This window comes from Ambystoma mexicanum, chromosome 8 (genome assembly GCF_040938575.1).
Source record: "Ambystoma mexicanum isolate Mex_15411 chromosome 8, UKY_AmexF1_1, whole genome shotgun sequence".
Lineage (NCBI taxonomy): Eukaryota > Metazoa > Chordata > Amphibia > Caudata > Ambystomatidae > Ambystoma > Ambystoma mexicanum.
This window is the reverse complement of record NC_090929.1, coordinates 1,293,268,516-1,293,285,956: the sequence shown is the minus strand read 5'-3', so window position 1 is coordinate 1,293,285,956 and position 17,441 is coordinate 1,293,268,516. Positions and strand designations below refer to the sequence as shown.

Here is a 17,441-nt window from a genome sequence, read left to right as displayed (position 1 = left end):
AGCGTACAGACAATTATTCTTGGCCCCGAGCCACTGCGCCGGACAGTCTGCAGATGTACTTCCAGCCTCACGTGCCAAACTGCCTGCCGCCTGATACCCGCAGCTGTGTCCCGCCAATAACTCTGTCTGACAGGCTGCAAAGCGCCCTGGAACCGCCTCAACGCTGTCGAGCACCAACAGCTTCTTCAGGTACATTGGCCTGGAGGTAAGTAACGTCCCTTACCGGCATGGCGCAAATAGCGTGTCCCTGCTGGCACCAGTCCGCTAGTAGAGGACTATTACGACTTCGTGGGCACAAGCTTTGCGCCATGCCGGTCAGGTACCTAGCGCCATGCCACAAAAGGCTCCCAAAAAGCCCTTAACCGCATCAAGCTAAGCGCAGATTACACTACCGACATAATCCAATGCGTCATTAGCGGTGACCGTAAATAGCAGTGACAGTAATTAGTGGGCACCGCTATTTACGGTCACCGCTAATAAGCGGAACCGGAAATAGCGTCATCATATAGGAACGGGAAGGAGCACGGAGGCCATCTTTAAAAACACAATCCATTGCCATCCTCAGCACACAGGACCCCTGGGACACTGATCGACTGAAAAGTACCTTCCACAAGACAAGAATGCCGAAAGCTCTGAAGAAGGGATCTTCCCACCTCAGAAAGGAAAGATTTAATCAGGAAGAGCTCCAGATGCTTGTAGACACTTTGCACGAGCATGCCGGCACAGTCTTCAGCAGCAACATGAGGAGAGAGGCAGTGCTGCGTAAAAGAGATCTGGGCACTTGTTGGTTAGTGCAGTGGGCAACACCCCGCACAGTGAAAGACTGCCGTAAGCGGTGGGATGATCGGCGAATACGCAACATATTATCGGTCAATTGCACCCAGGCTGTGGAAACTGGAGGAGGACCTAGTTCACCCATAAAGCTCACACCGTGGGAGGACACATGTGCAAGCATAATTGGGTCGGAATCCATTGATGGTGCAGGATGGCGTTACGGAGGGTGAGGGTCGCTGATGGGTGGTGCACTTGTCGTGGGGTGGTTTGCTGTTCATCATGTTGTGATAGGTGTGGACCTTACTTCATACATATGGAATTTGTGTGTCTTGTATGGTATGTGATGGTTTGGGGCACCATGTTTGGTGATGTGCCCATCGTGCAGTCACATCAACATTGGAAGCATGGTGGTGTGTGCATCTCTTCCCCCCTTTTCAATGCCATGTGCCAGTCCTGCTACTTACCAAGCAGCCAGGCACGTCGTCCAGCATTTCGCTCCATGAAGCGTGGTAGCATGGAGTTCCGCAGGACCAAAGAGTCATGAGTCGATCCAGGATATCGGGCACAACAATGTGTGATGATCTTGTTGGTGTCGCATACCATCTGCACATTGATGGAGTGGTATTGCTTGTGGTTGCGGTACACCACCTCCATGGCATGCGAGACCACCAACTCCACGTGGGTACAGTCGAGGGCACCTACACAATTTGGCATGCCTGCCAGTGCATGGAAGGCAACTTTTGTATCAAATATCTCCTGGGGAGTCCGTGGTAGGGATACGTAGTCCCTTGTGTGCTTGAGGAGGGCATCCAGCACTTGGTTCAGTATCCGGAAAAAAAGGTTGAGATATGCCATGCATGTGCCCCACTGTGTGCTGGTAGGTCTCTGTTGCAAGGAAGTGGAGCACAGACACTACCTTCAGTAGAGGGGGGATGGCGGTGCATATTTCAATGAGGCTCACTATGTCGTGTATCAGGTTCACTATGGTGGTGATGGTGTCCCGGTCCAGACAGTACAGGGTGTAGATCTGCTCTGGGGTAAGGTTGAAAGGATTGGCTCTGATGTGAGGGATTGGGGGCTGCCGGCGTGGTAACGGTGGTTGCACTGGTGGGGCATGCTGGGCCTGTCTCACCCTCATTCTCCTCCTGCGTCTCCCCTGTGGTGGCGGCTGTTGTTGATGTTGTGGCAATGCAAGCAAGTCCTCCAGCTCTAGTAATGCTACTACTATTGGGATCATCTTGGTGTGGGAGGGGGTGTGGGTGTGCTCCTTTTGTACTGGGCCAGACTCCATAGCCTCCACCTGTGCTGATTGTGTGCACCTGTGGAAGTTGCTAACACTGCTCAGGGCATTTAACGGTAGGTCGGCGATGACGGTATTTACAGCATGCCGGTAAGAACTTTTTCCGACTTCATGTGGAAATTATTTGCATCTACACATCACTTGGGATCTGCTCTGGTTTACGGCATGCCGCTAATGACGGCATGGTGGGTCACGTGCGCGTGCCCAGACCGTTATTAACGGCTCCGTACTTTCCGATGCCGTTAATAGCGGTCTGGTAGGTCAGAATGTCCTGTAGCAGTAATTGATGCCGGTATTCCTTTACCGGCATCGGTTTTTCCTTAGCACCAACCTCGGAATGACCCCATTGTGTTTCTGCCCCTGTGGACCTTCTCTGAAGGTCCCTAGAGACAGTTACGACCCTTTGCCACATTGGTGTTGAAACCAAATAATCTTGAACTATAAGACTGATTACTTTACCAACTACCCTCCCTTTCCTTCGTTAAAACTGTCTATCCTCAGTGTTCCTTTACTGTGTGGGTTGTAATTGTCGTGTGCTAGAACTGTCTGGTGTAGTAATAATAAAGTAGATATTTTCATACAACTTTAACTGGACAGTGCCTTTTATTATTGGGTAATAATTGTATTTTCGCTGTGTTGCAACTAACCAACGATCCATGACCTTGCGGAGATAAACCTGCCATTCCATCCACGTTACCAAAATTGGACAAGGAAATCTTATAATTCACTTGTATTCCAATCGGCTCGGATTCCTTCCGGTCTACTAGAGGTGTGGGGTTTATTGATGGTGTAATAACCAATATTCATCCCTGGACCACTGGTGCCCCGGAAGTTGATTCGTCACATGGCCTTCAAAATGCATCACATAGAAGCAATTTATGCCACCCTCTTCCTGTGACTATGTAAGCTAAGTTTGAACTTTCACTTCTGGAGTCAACTGTATTTTGTATGTGCCACACAGCACCACAAAACATATCTCTGATTACTAGTTTAAGGGCCTGATTAATACAAATGTTTTAAATGGGACTTTCCAATGTTAAAACATTTTTGTAAATCAGGCCCAAAGTATGCTTTTTAAGTTATTTTGCATGAAAATCACGTACATCTGTTTCCTTTATATCTGTAAACTCTAGATCCAGCTAATCGCAGATGGTTAGCCCTATTACGAGGGACATGGTGGTCTGACTCCTGTTCCATGAAGCTGTTGGCAAGCGCAGCTGATGACGCATGCTGCTTTGCTGCCGCGGAGAAACCAATACAACATGGGTGGCAGACCTAGACAGTACGAGGTGGGCGAAGAGCAGAGATCGGACAGACTCCTCAGAATATGTGCTGGGCTTATGCCTTCCATGAGTGAGCGCTTAAGCACCTCTGCAAGAGGAGACAACCAAATGGGAGCAACATTAACAATCACATGCTTTCAATATATCGCAAGGCATCTGCATGTTTAGAACCCTCTCTTCAAGCCTACAACACTTGTGGTTATTCTGACCTCATATTTAATAGCCTGAAAAATGAATAATGTGTTGCCTCTGTTTTACTAAAGATTGTCTTAAACTAGAAAGCAAAACCCACTTGCATGTACACGTGGATTTTTAATATTTTTATTTAATAATCATCAATGGTATTGTAATGCCCTATTAAGTAAAGAACGACTGCGTCTTCCACTATGCAATCCCGGCCTCCTCATCCAACCAATGCTAACATACTGCTCTAGGAGCGTGCCCTTTTAAGCAAAGACCTGCCCAGAATGGTGGTGTACCTGTGAGATTGGGTGCGACTACATGGTATTCACATTATGAGTTTTGTAGTGATTTTAGAACATTGTAAATACACCAACAAGAGCATTTCTGTTATGAAACACAGCCTTACACTGGCATGCCCATCACTCAACACACACATACAAAAACCTATCATTACCCCACTCGCTTATCTACTCACTCACTCAGTGCTTCAAGTGGGCCGGGGCTAGACGGGACGAACCCCGACAGTCTCCAGAAAGGGCTCCCAAACCGGAGCCCATCTATTGGGGGCCTGCCTCGGATCACCGGGCAGGCCTCTGCGTGTGTCGGGAGCACCCGACACATACCCTCAGTGCGCTGCTAATGGCGCGGACAAAGGTGTGGGAATCACCCCACTCGCTCCGGATCACCGGAGCAGCCCACGTGGCTGGGGGCACCCAGCAGACACTAACACCGGAGTCAGGGTTGGATCGACTGGCGAGCCGGAAATGGTTTGTCCCTTTTATTAAAACCCATGTGACCATGACGCCTCCACTAGAAGGTACCATGTCCCCCAGAAGGGGTGACATGCAGCACCACCCCCGACTAGCCACAGCCACGCTGATATCTGAGGCAGCCCGTATAGCGGCTGCACAGTTACACGAGCTGCCAGCGGGTGTCAGCACTTCGAAATTAGAAATAATGAAAAGGCATGCATTTTCTTTTTGTAAACCGAAGTGCTGACACTTGCAAGCAGCAGGTGTAACCCTGCAATGCTGGCTGCCTGATGGCTCTGTACTCTGAAACAGGAAGGCAGTCCACCCCTCCTCTTGTTTCCCAGGAAATAGCCATCGCCCAGCATGAAGCCCCTGGGCTTCTCCTGCTGGGTGTTGGCTATTTACTCGGAAACAAAAGGAGAGCTGGGCAATCCAGCCCTCCTCCAGTTTCAGAGTACACAGCCATAAGCAGCAGGCAGCCCTTTCATTCAAGGAGTCCGTGGTTAAAGCGTTGCACCACGTGGCTCCTTGAATGAAAAGGCTGCCTGCTGGGTATGAGCTGGGACACAGTGGCGTCACACCTTTGATGTGATGCGCCCAGCCCTTTCCTTTGTTTAAAAGGAGGGGATGGGCTCATCAAAGGCAATAATACCAGTGTGCTCCAGCTATACTTCTTTTAGCAGCCTCCACCCCTTAGGCGAGGGGGGGGGGGACTCTCGATAGGGGGCCGTGCCCTAAATACACCCGTAAGGCCACACCCCCTAACGAGAGCCTCCCCTCGATTTCTAATCCCACTTAAAGCACTGCACCCACTTTCCAAACCAAAACCTAATTTACTCACGAAGCCTCAGACTCACTGAACCATTCATCCACCCAGTCATTTGCTCACTCCTTGATAATTTCCTCATGTATCTACTCACCATCCAACCCGGCCACTCATTCACTACTCCAGTTATCCATACTACATCCACTAATTCACTGCAACCGACTGTGCTGTACCTTCTTTGCGTGAAGGTAACTTTCACTGTTGGTAACGTGTACTGCTGTTGAATAAGTTGTGCCTTATGTATGTGCGGCTAAGGTTTGCACACCTGTTTCCTTTGATGGAGCTGTGACGTGTGCATTCCTGCTGCCCGTGGAGCATCATGTGAGGCTGTACGTGTATGAGTGTGCATAACATTTATTGTGGATGGTCATGCTGCCCCTGTGGTGTGTATGAAGGAAGTCTGCACTACGGATTTCTATGACAAACCGGTTTGTGTGTGAAAACTGCATGCACTGCTGCTCCCTATTCATTGCTTCGCGCGTGTCTCTGTGTGCGTGTGTGTGGCAGGGGTGTTATATTCATGCTGTCTGTAAGGGGAGAGCTTTCAACTGATTCTGTCAGTGCATGCTCTTCTATGTTCTGCACGTGTGCTTTAAGTGCCTGCTGGCTGCTTCCCGGGGTGCACATGTTGTACGCTGCTGTCTGCCCTGCACCTACTCCATGCGCGAGCAAGGTTCCAATCCTATTGCCTCTGTGGGACGCGATCGTGCGTGCGTGGTTTACTGCCTATGCTGTAAGTGATGCGTGTTAGCAAAGCTTGCATTGATGCTGCCCCTCTGTACTTGCTCCGTGTGTGAGGAAAGCTTGCACTGGCTTTGTCCTTAAAGCACCTGCTCAGTGTGACTCATAAGAATCCTAAATTGATGCGATTTTTTCCACGAATGCTATTCTCACGTTCTGTTTTGAGTTCCTTATTTTTTTTTATTATTATTTAATTAAAGTGTTTTTTGGTTAATTAAAACCTTATACACTACAAAAATATTATATCAACCAAACACAATTACATATTACACATAAGAAAAGCATACATCACATTACTCGCTTCCAAATATAAAAGGCTGCCCCAGTAAAAAACCTTAATCTCTCCATCATAAATAACTGACCAAAATTGGTCAGATTCAATCCTTCGCATATCCTCTACAAAATTTGCATACCCTTTAAAATAACATTCCCTTAATTTGGTGCATGAAGTTAAAATATGTCTTGCTGTCTCCACCTCTATATTACAGTGCCTACACAATCTTTCTGCCCGGGGAGTTTTTTTTCTTGCCCCGATAATATCATTACACGGGAGAATGTTCAAACGTAGTTGCAAGATAAATCTTCTCAAAGCTCTGCTTCCCGTGTTTAGCAGATATTGTCTTGGGGTGGCAGGTTTGAGGCCTTGGAGAGCATAAACAGAGTATCTGGACTTATTATAAAGATAAGATTGATTTTCACACAGATCCCAAATAAAAGCTTTATCTTTAAGACTTTTCTTAATACACATTCTGTTATCTTTTCCCATGAATTCATTATAGCCAAGGGCTTCTAGAAAAGATAATACTATTTTTTGAAGATTTAGCATATAGGAATTCTTAAATCTGCCTTCACTTTTATTTTGTCTTATAAGGTTAAGCAGACTTCCTTCATCCCCGTCCCCTGAGATTATTCTAAAATAGAGTTTGCAACATTCGATTTTCCACAAAGTCAAGAGGGATATGAGCCCCAGTTTGCACCTTATAGCCTGTATTGGTACTGAATTGGGGAGTCCTAGGGCTGGTCTCCAGATCTTCCCTTCAAGTAAGTGTAGTTTACTCAGGTATTTACTTTCTACTGTTTCCAGCGCATACAGAATACCAGGTATAATGCAGCTTTTGTATATCTCAAGTAAACCTTCGATTGAATGGCCGCCTTTACTGGTCATATTTCCTTATGACTTTCCATTTCTTTAGTACTTTTAGATTAACCGCCTCCTGGAAAAAATTTATACAGGGATTGCTCAGAATAGGCATCCCCAAATATGGATAGGCCTCAACAACCTCCAATTTAATAGAGTTTATCTGCCATCTTGAGGAAAGTTTTTTCTTTTCTAACTTTGTAGCTCTGAATACCATTACCTTAGTCTTATTTATATTAATACTAAGATGATTCGCTTCAGAGTAAGCTAGTAGGCCATTCAACATTCTTTGCAGCCCTATCGGGGTCTTATCCAAGAGGACGGTGTCATCTGCATACATAAGGCCACATATGGGTTTCCCCGCCACTATTGGTGGGAAGTTATTTATGATGGTAAAGCTTTCCCACATATCTGAAACATACAAGTTATACAATATAGGCGATGTGACACATCCCTGCTTCAGTCCAGTATTAGCAGCGATCTCAGGTGATAACATCCCTCCTTTGCCCAGACGTATGGAGACTGTAGTTTCCCTATACATTTCTTCCAAAAAATGCAAAATTTTGGGGCAGATCTTTGAGTTCCTTATTTCTATGTGCTCCAGAGTCGTGGAATATTTTTTGTGTATATATTTTTTTGATAATTATAAGTGGAGTAACATTAAGGGATTATGTAGGGCCTGGCAGGATGCACAGCTAAGCGGCCAGGCCAAGCCACAGGGGATATTTTTTAAAGTCTGGTATGACTGCAGCAGTGCCCGTGACATTAAGTATGGACCATTGTTGTGAAATTTTCTTTGCTTTGACCATTCATGCAAAGCAGCATCGCACCTGCTCAGAAGTCCAAAGGGTGAGTTCAGATTCCAAACACATTCCTTTGTCTCTATGCTGACAACATATGACCGGACTCATTCTGTACATATTAGCCATGAAGAGAACTGCTGTTGTTGTTGTCCCACTACACGTTAACTCACCTCGCGGAAATGCTCTGGGACATTAAACATACATCAACTGTGCTGACAAGTGCATATACAAATAAGACTTCAAACAGCAAAAGAGCTGAAGTAAATGGAGTACGTACAATCTTATTTTCTGAAGTTTATAAATTAATGATAACTTCACCGAGCCTTTCATCTCTGTGGCAGCTTTAGTGGAATCCATCAATTTATGAAACACCTGAAAAAGTGGAAGCACACAAAAGATAATTAATTTTTAACCAAACGAACATTACGTTGCCCTTAATAACAGCACACTGATTTCCTAGAACATACTTATTAATAATAAACATGTACACATTTCATGAACTAGGGATTTTATATCATAAAAGGAAACACATGCATCATGGCTTTATGGCAAGTCCGTCTGTCCCATGCCCAGACCCCAGAACACATCAGTTTCGCAGAGCTCTGCGTTATTACTGAATCAGGACAGGAAATGAAGCCGCCTTCCATCCATGGGGCACAGGAGTTATGCCAGCTACTAAAAGCTAAACACCAAGGACGCCGGCTGCACTTCTAGGCATGGGACAATTTACAGTAAATCACTGAGTGGGATTCAGAGCGGCTTACAAGTATCCATAAGCCAATCACAGAATCCAAATGTCCATAGGGGGTTCAGGCAGATTAGACAACATCACATGGGCATACGATTGCCTAGATCTCCATTTGCGAGACATGAAAAACTAATGGGGGTGCTCAGACCTACCCCCGTAATTTTGTCAAGATCTCGAGCCAATTAGAAAATGTGCATCTTCTCTCACTTATGTTTAAGCACTTAGTGTGGGAGTGCGGAGGTGGTTAAGGAGAGAGGTTAGGCAACCGAAAGGAGTACTTTGGGACTCTGCATTTTACTGATCTCGTGTACGTATACGTCTTTAATTGTAATCCTTTCGGTAATTCAAAATATTAAATGAAGAAAACTATAAAAAACAAAACGTGATTTAAATATAGTGGTTGCAGTGTCCTCCAGAATTATAAATCTTCATAAATGCGGTGCTTTTTTTAAACTCCTGCTCATACACACAGCGTTTTATAATGGCACAATCATATTGAAAAATGCTCTGTGAATTAGGTCCTATATCTCTCTTGAGCTGTGGGGTAGCGTGTTTAGAAATGTGCAGAGCGAGGACATGCCACAGCAGCATCGCAATGGGTCCTACTTTTGTTCTTTCATCTATATACAATCCTTGTTCCTTTGCAGGTTTTGGTAAACAGTTGGATGGCTAGCAAGGGCTGACCCGCGTACCTGGAGAGGGAAGCAAAGGCCGTTGGTGTGATGTGAATATGGCTTCAATTGCTAGATAAATCAAGAGGGGATGGTTGGAAGTTTTGGAATGAAACCTAACCTCTGACATTGCTCTGGTGAACCCTCCAGACCATCGTTCTTCAACTGTTAAGCCATTACAAAGAGGAAATATCATATGCAAATCAGGCTTTGTCCCATACCAAAAGGGGAAGATCAGCCCAAACTGCTTGGTCACATCACTTCTGCACAAGATCACAAGCATCCCTACACATGTGTCAGCCTTGTTGGACCTCATCAATGATGAGTGGCTTGGGTCTCTAGGCCCAGCAGGCACAGCACCCATGTCCGGGCATACCCGTCCCACTCGGGGTGACTTACATAAAACAAAAAGAGGTGATGGCTGGAAGGTTTGGAATGAATCCTAACCTTTGGCATGACTCTGGGCAACCTTCCAGACCATCGTTCGTCGCCTGCTAAGCCGTTACAAACACTGGCTGCGAGAGGACGATGAGCATCGCAGCGTTGCAGAAAGAGATGGCGGTGGTGATGGATTTCTGGTGGGCCTAGGGGTCCAAAGCTCATGCCCAGCTGCCTCCAGATTGCACACTTGTGACCCTCCACAGCCGTGCATTGGTCGTGCCCTGGGAGGACCTTTTACCTTTTAATGAACTCTCTACATCAAGTCTGAAGATTAAGGGAAAAGGAGTTGCGATAGCAGCCAAAGCAAGTAACAAGAAAGAAAAGGAACAGTAACAAAAAGTTTGCGGAATCAACAGAGTCTGGACACGATCCCGCAGCACTTAATGCTTTTCAACAAAGCTTCAGTTTTCTTCACATCCCTCCTGCTTCCCGGGGTACAAGCAGCCGCCAACAACAAATGGCTGCAGATAACCCGCTACGAGGTGCTACAGTTGGCAAATGGAACCAAAAAAAAGACAATTCCAGATCCTGAAACCGGATGTGCAAGGAAAATTGGATTGGGTTCAAGTAACTTTGCACTCACAGTGCCAAGCGACCTTGGACAAAGTAAACATATCGGCAGAGATGCTTGAACAAAATACTGATGCAGCAAAAAAGAAACTACGGCTCTGGGATTGGTCCCAAAAACAAGCAGATAAATTGCAGTATAAGCTTTATGAAAATACTTAATCGAGAATCCAGACCTGTAAATGTAATACCAAAGTATCTGTCGAAATTCCCCAGTGCTCGGCACCGCCACATGCTGCTGCGAATTTGATTAAACTTGTTTCCGACCAATCAAATTCTCAATGCAAGGAGCCTGATAGATCTGACAATTGTAGGTGGTGCAAAACATCAGCAGAAACCTTAAAACACCTTGCATTGAGTTGTCCAGGACTAACATCGGTAAGAACGACATAAATTGGCACACTAATAAATGAAAAACTTTCCTGAACGCATCCGACTGGTGGACCTTCATGTGCTGAGGAGATAATCTTAAAACATAATATGCGCTAACCAAGTTTATTGATAAATTATTTTCCAAGAATGCTTAAGGAATAATGGAAAGTTATCTACTTTTTTGCACATTTTTATTAATCTTCCTACTTTTACGAGGTGCTAAAGCTGGCAAAAGAGACCGATAAAGGACTGAACGCAGTGCAGGAAGAGCTATGTGCCCTGCGTCTGTTGGCCTTATAAAAAAGGTTAGTTCTAGACCTAATGACTGCACTGGAAGGCAGGGTGTTAGGCAGAATCCTGTGCAGTTCCCTTAGGGAGCACTACACAAGATTAGGACTACAGGTGAGAGCAATAAATCCCCTTTGGTATCAGTCTGTACCACAAAGATTTAGTTGGTAGCTGTGGCTGAGCAGTCAGACTTATCTCAAGAGGGAGATGAGCAGTATTCAGGGTTTACACAATAGGCCTACAGTACTATGGCACAAGGAAACACTGACCAAAGCTTTGTATTTAAAAAGTATATATATATTTATTTTATACACTTCTAATAAAAACACATGTATCACAGTCATCAAGCAAGTTAAATAAGTCAGGGAAAAATATACACACTCCCTAGTTAAATTGTAGACCAAGTGAACCAGAGTGAAAATTGAGCAAAACGCACAGTGAGAACCACACACAAGAGATACTTGGAACAATGTAGCTTTAAAATGAAGAAGTGGCTCCTGCGGTGGCGGTTGTTCCTGGTAGTTCCTGCAGTTCGGGTGATCCAGCAGAGGAAGAGAGGCTCTCATTGTGGAGGAAGGTTCGAGTTACTGCAATACCCAGGGATGAAACCAGCCGCGGTGCTGCCCGATGAATAAAAGGTACCGTCCTTTAAATCGCGGTCCGGGTGGACTGGTGCCTGGTTATCTGGCCTCCGAGTACAGGGTATGGGAGATTCGACCAAGGCAGGTCCGGGAAGGCGATTGGCAAACTGGTTGGCCCCACCAGCTCAAGGGACGAAGGCTCTTGCAGATGAAGAACTTCTCTCGTCGTGTGGAGAAAAGTGGTGAGACGCTGCAGCAGGGCTTCACCGGTGGTTCAGTCATTGCAGATGTCTTTGGCTTCTCTCCTCTTCGGCTTCTTAGTTGCAGTGGCGACGTCTTGCTCTTCCGGTCCTCAGGACCCTGCTTTTATGCAAAAAGATCCCCATTCCGCCTAGCCGTCACTCACACAGTGGAGCGGTCATATTGGCGGGAGACCCTCCAGCCTATCAGGATAGAGTGTGACATGGGTTGCTGAGGCAACCCTGTCCAGGGGTCCTACTCCCCCGTCCTACTCCTCCTCCCACACAATGGACCCACCCCAGACTCAGTGGCGCCGGAAGGAGGGCTTCTCGGCAGAAGTCCGCCAAAAGGACGAACAAAGGATCCCCGACCTGGGTTAGGAGTTTAGAGAAAGAAATGAGAAAGAAGTTATATTAAAGTTCTGGCAAATAAAACCGACCGGAGTAAAGTTACTATTAAAATACACCAACGGTATGTTAGTGGCTGTCAGAAAATGTGGTAGCCTTGAACAATGGGAAAATCCCATAGGAAAATATTTGCGGTTGAATATTTATGGTAGTAACCACTGCCACCAGCTAGAAACCTTTGAGTGAGGGACTGTACGGTACCCTCTGGAAAACGAACATAAGGGAAAAACTATTAACCCTTTCCAGTACCTCCGTAGTAAGATGGTGTGTACTGGTTTAGTTCATAAAAAATGACTAGGGAGACAGTGGTCAGTCCCAGGGTATGGAGTCTATGTTTGGGGGTCGCTATGACACCCCTGTGTCACGGCACGGAGGGTGCTGTGTAACACATGTGAATAACGATGGTTCCTATGGGGGGGAGAGAAACTCCATAGGCATTAAACACAAAAATAGCCTAGAACACACATAGCAAAAATGCCTAAGAGTGGGAAAAAGTGTTTCACTCTTAGCAGGAGAAAAAAAAACATCAAATCCAGCAAAGCTGCTGGGGGACTCTATAGGTAAGGGAAATTAGCCATAAAATGAGAATTCTCCCTAATACAGGGTCTGCCACAAGATATGGAGCAGATGTGCTGCGCAGCAGTACCCACCAATAAAGCCACGAATGGGGCACTTCTAGAAGCTGTTGAGGAGATACGTAACCTACCTGAAAAAATGGTAAAAGAAACGCATGACACCACACCAGATAATTGGCTGGACTCACTATTTGCCTGGGTGCAGGAGTGGCTGACAACTATATTCAAAATAACTGTCCCTGTACTCGTTGTGATGCTCGTTGCCTTCTGTGTCGGACAGTGCGTCATCAAACAATATGATTGTCGCAAAACTGTCACGCCTTGAAACACTGCATTATAAATATCACATCAAGAGGAAAAAGTACAGTATGTAATGTCTGCTAATAAAATTGATGATGATATCGGGCTAGAGAGGCAGCCTCCCAGGATGAATGAGGGGGAGGATGAAGTGCATGTTTTTTTGGCAGCACCCCCACCAAAAGTATAATCCACAAGTCTTTTCTGGGTTGCATGCTCCCTAGATGGGCAGTATTGTCTAATAATTGGGGACACACTGGAAGGGTATGAGGAAGAAGGAGGGAACATGGACCCTGTAACTCGGTTATGGATGCCCAAGGAACAATGTAGGGAGATGATATATGTCATTTATAATGCACCTGTACAAAGGCAGGGGTGCAATGGCAAGACGTGGTAAGTGCTTCAGGGTGGTGGCTCAAGTAAGTGCAGAGAGGCAGGGGACTGTAGGGTTGCAGATACCGTCCCTAAGCGGGCAGGAGGCCCGGAGACAGTCCAAAGGGCTACTGGTCGTGCAGGAGCCTGGTCCAGTGACGTTATGTGGCTGGCTAGGTAACCAGTAAGCACAGCAGACAGGAGCATCAGCAGGAGAGAGAGAGAGAGAGAGAGAGAGAGAGAGAGAGAGAGAGAGAGAAGAGAGAGAGAGAGAGAGAGAGAGAGAAAGCTGAAGTGAAAAGGAAGGTCTTGAGTTGCTTCTGAAACCTTAGGTGGTCCTGTTCAATTTAGAGAGGCAGGGAGGATGTTCCAGAGGGAGGAACCCGTCCAAGGAAAGATCTACCACCCACTCCCCGGCTGGAGAAGCGTCTTACCCTTAGAGAGCTGAAGGTGGAGGAGCGGAGGGCTCAAGAAAGAAGATTTGTAGAAAGAGAGAGTAGGATGTAGTGCGAGCCTCGGCCAAGAAAGCCTTGTGGACGATGCAAAGGGTCTTGAACTTGATCCCTGCAACCACCGGGAGCCAGTGGAGAGATTTCTGGGCTGGAAAGATACGATCCCTGGGCTTGAGGCCAAGGACAAGTCTCGCAGTCATGTTCTGGATTAGTTGCAAATGGCGAAGAGTAGAGGCAGGCAGATCTAGTAAGAAGCTGTTGCAATTATTATTTTATTATTGTGTGGTTTAGCTTTATCAATTAAAACTTTACACACATGCGCCAATAAAAAACATTACATGTCAATTCTTATATAAAAACACGATAAAAAACATTAATTTAGACTAAAATAGAAGAGAAAGGTTAAAAACAGAATATCACAGAATATCATCATTACGAGCAGAACTAAAACAAATCTTTTACAAAATTAATTATTGAAATCACAAGATGTCCATTGGGTTCTACAAGGAGAGTACACCACAAATATTCATAAGATTAAAAAACTGCCGATTTTTAAAATAAGATTCGAGCAACCGATTGCGAAGGTCAGAAAGTGCTTTGCATCCTTTTATTAAATGTTTCAAAGTTTTGTTCGCCTTCATACAGTGCCGGCAAGATCGGTCAACATTAGTTAGGTTACTACGCGTCCCCAAGACATCCGCAAAAAGAGATTCAATTTCAATCGTACACATAAAGTCCTTGATTTCTTTGTAGGATGTCTAATAAGACATTTCTGTATTTTGTTAAATGATTTAATGTCAAATGCAAAGTATTCGAAAATGTTATATGTTTCTAGCCGGGTTTTATTCAGAGTCCAATCATTTTCATACATTTTCTTTTGGACCTTGAAAGGAGTATATTCCAGGTCTGATACAGATAGGTCATTGGTTGAGAGTATGGTCATGGACCCCTTAATCCATTGAGTTAAAATAGTACAATCATCACGTGAAACAGTTGCATTTAGATGTTTAAACAGGGAAATACAATACTGCGTAATAGCTGTAATCTACGCCAAGAGATCATGGCCTCCAGCTAAACAAGGCCCAAGATGTGTTGAATAGCAGCCAAAGGCACACACAGTTGAAGGGAAAGATGACGCTTCTGAATATTTGCTTCAACTTTGGACTACAAAAGGCCCTCGTCTCGTACCTCGGCTCCATAAATTAATCTCAGAACCAGGATTTGATTATACATCTTAATCACTGGGGCAAGAGAGAATCGGCCGTATTTATTATCAAAAACTCGAAGTTGGGAAACGGCCGAGACAGATTTTAGCTCAAATGCCTGGTTTGCCAGGACCAATGATCTCTTGGAATTGAAAATCACACAGAGATATTTGAATTCAGATACTTCCTCCATTTTATGACTATCAATAAACCAACCAAAGTTTCTTCTACCCGACAGCGGCTTTTGCCGATTTTACGCCCAGATACGATTAATTTCATCAGGAGCGCGTTTACAAATAAATCAAATCAAATGTTAAGGACCTTCGATTTAGGAACATTAATGTGCAAACCCAGATCCTTAAAATATTGATCAGTCACCGTCAAAGAGAAGTTTGCAGTCCCACTGCGGAGTAGTCCAGCAGAACTGCATCATCTGCATAAAGGAGATACTGCAATGTAATGTAACCCAATTTCGGTGGGTTTGCCACAATAGTGGCCAGGGCCGCTCCTTTCCCTAGAATGTACAAGTTAAATAGGAATGGTGCGAAAGATTCTAGAACTGTCAGCTCCAGGATGGCAGCATACCTGCTGTGCTCCTGTGCACTGTGTTGTTTCTCTATACAATATATTGGAAATGTCTGTGCCAAATACCCCAGAAGCCAAAAGGCAGAAAGGAATGGAGAAGGATAATAGAGAGGAGGATAGAGAAGACAAGCTTTAGGCGCTGCTGAGCGAAATGAAAATGGACATGGTGGAGATCAAGACAGCTCTATTGAAATCTGATGAGAAGTTTGAAGCTGTGACCAAGAGGGCCAGTTTAGTTGAGGATCACCTGAATCTTGTTGATGAAAAGACCCTGAAACTTATGGACCAGATTAGAGAATTGAAAATGGCCAATGAGAAGATTAATTTGAAGTTGTCTGAACAGGAAAACTTTTCTAGGAGAACAACCTCCGCTTTGCTGGTTTTCCGGAAAATGCAGAAAAAGGGAATGCTATGGACTTTCTGCAAAAAACCTTGCCCAAGATATTGAACTTGGATTCTGCAGTGACATTAGAAGTGGAAAGGGCTCATCGATCACTTGGACCTAAGCCATCTTTGGGTGAGAGACCTCGCCATCTTATAGTCACATTTCTCAGATTCCCCATAAAGGAATTGGTCTTAAAGAGGGCAAGAGAATTGAAGGACTTGGCTTGGGGGGGGGTGATAAGATTATGGTGTTCACTGATCTGAGCAGAGATGTACTGGATAAAAGGAGGGCTTTTGATAAGGCTAAAGTGAAGGCCCGGGAGAAAAAACAGAAATACTATATGATATAACCTGCCATCTTTAGAGTTGTGGTAGATGGTCGAATACACTCCTTTACTGAAAGTAAGGCTGCAGAAGCTTTTTTAACTGACTTGGGAGTGGACCCTATGGAGGGGACATCATCTGGCTCAGGCACTGTGAATAGGCAAAGAAAAGGAAGATCGGATTTTGATAGACATACATAAATTTGGAGAACGTTTGGGACTCTTGCTTATTTTCATTTGATTTGTATTGTATTTTTATTTGTACTTCCATTAATGAAATGGGCTCAAAATGGCGGTCAATGACGCTTCGTTGCTCATTTAACTGCCTTGGAACATCATATTTACTTGAATATAAACTTGTGCCAATGCATTACTGCTGTGTTGAGAAAAGAACCCTTTGTTTACTTTGGACGTTACGTGGCGTGGCATGCTTAACAGGAAGCGTAGATCTTCCTGCTTCGGGTTTCGCTTGTATGGATGAGGGCGGAATTGGAGTGCTGTATGCTGCTTTTGGTTCTGAGTGGCTGTGCTCCTCACCGCTCTGTTTCTTCTTCGTGTCACGTTGGGGTGACAAGCCGCATTCATCAGGGGTTACAGACGACGACGGTACGGCAGTACAGTCAGGTGAGGCGCTTCACGGCAGGCGTATGTTTGTGGATTGTGAAACATGACACTATGGATTGAAAGTGCACGCAACTATGACTGTGCACCGGCATTGGACTGAATACATCCTGTAACCTGTGCTGTGAATCTATATCCCGCTGCATACTACTTGGTATATGAATGAACTACAGATGGGTTCAGGTGCTATCCCAGAAGCACTTTCAGTCTCCTGCGTTTGATATCACGTGGTGCACTGTGGCCTCATGTCATGTGTGACACATTCAGCTAGTCTTGGCTTTTTAGCCAACAACGTTTGCATGATAGCACTTGTAAGTCAATACCTGCAACGGGAAAAGGACAAAACTACAAGTCTCAGAAGCACTGTATAACTGTATGATTGGATCTGGTGCAGAGAATCTGCTGAGTGTGTTCTTATTATTGTGATGGATGGCGATGCGAAAAGGGAGCAGGCATATCCGGCTGTGGGCCGAAGTTTGGAGATGCCCAAAACTGAAAACCCCTGTCATGCA

General features: G+C 45.2%; 1 protein-coding gene across 3 annotated transcripts in view; it reads right to left on the bottom strand.

Moving 5' to 3' along the window:
• The window catches only part of CFAP46 (cilia and flagella associated protein 46), a 2,698,259-nt gene that overhangs the window by 2,447,267 nt on the left and 233,551 nt on the right, over positions 1-17,441 (bottom strand). For all 3 annotated transcript variants that reach the window (XM_069611407.1, XM_069611408.1, XM_069611409.1), the window contains exon 8: positions 8,078-8,172. In XM_069611407.1, coding sequence (XP_069467508.1) covers positions 8,078-8,172 — 95 coding nt within the window. The remainder of the gene's footprint in view (positions 1-8,077; positions 8,173-17,441) is intronic.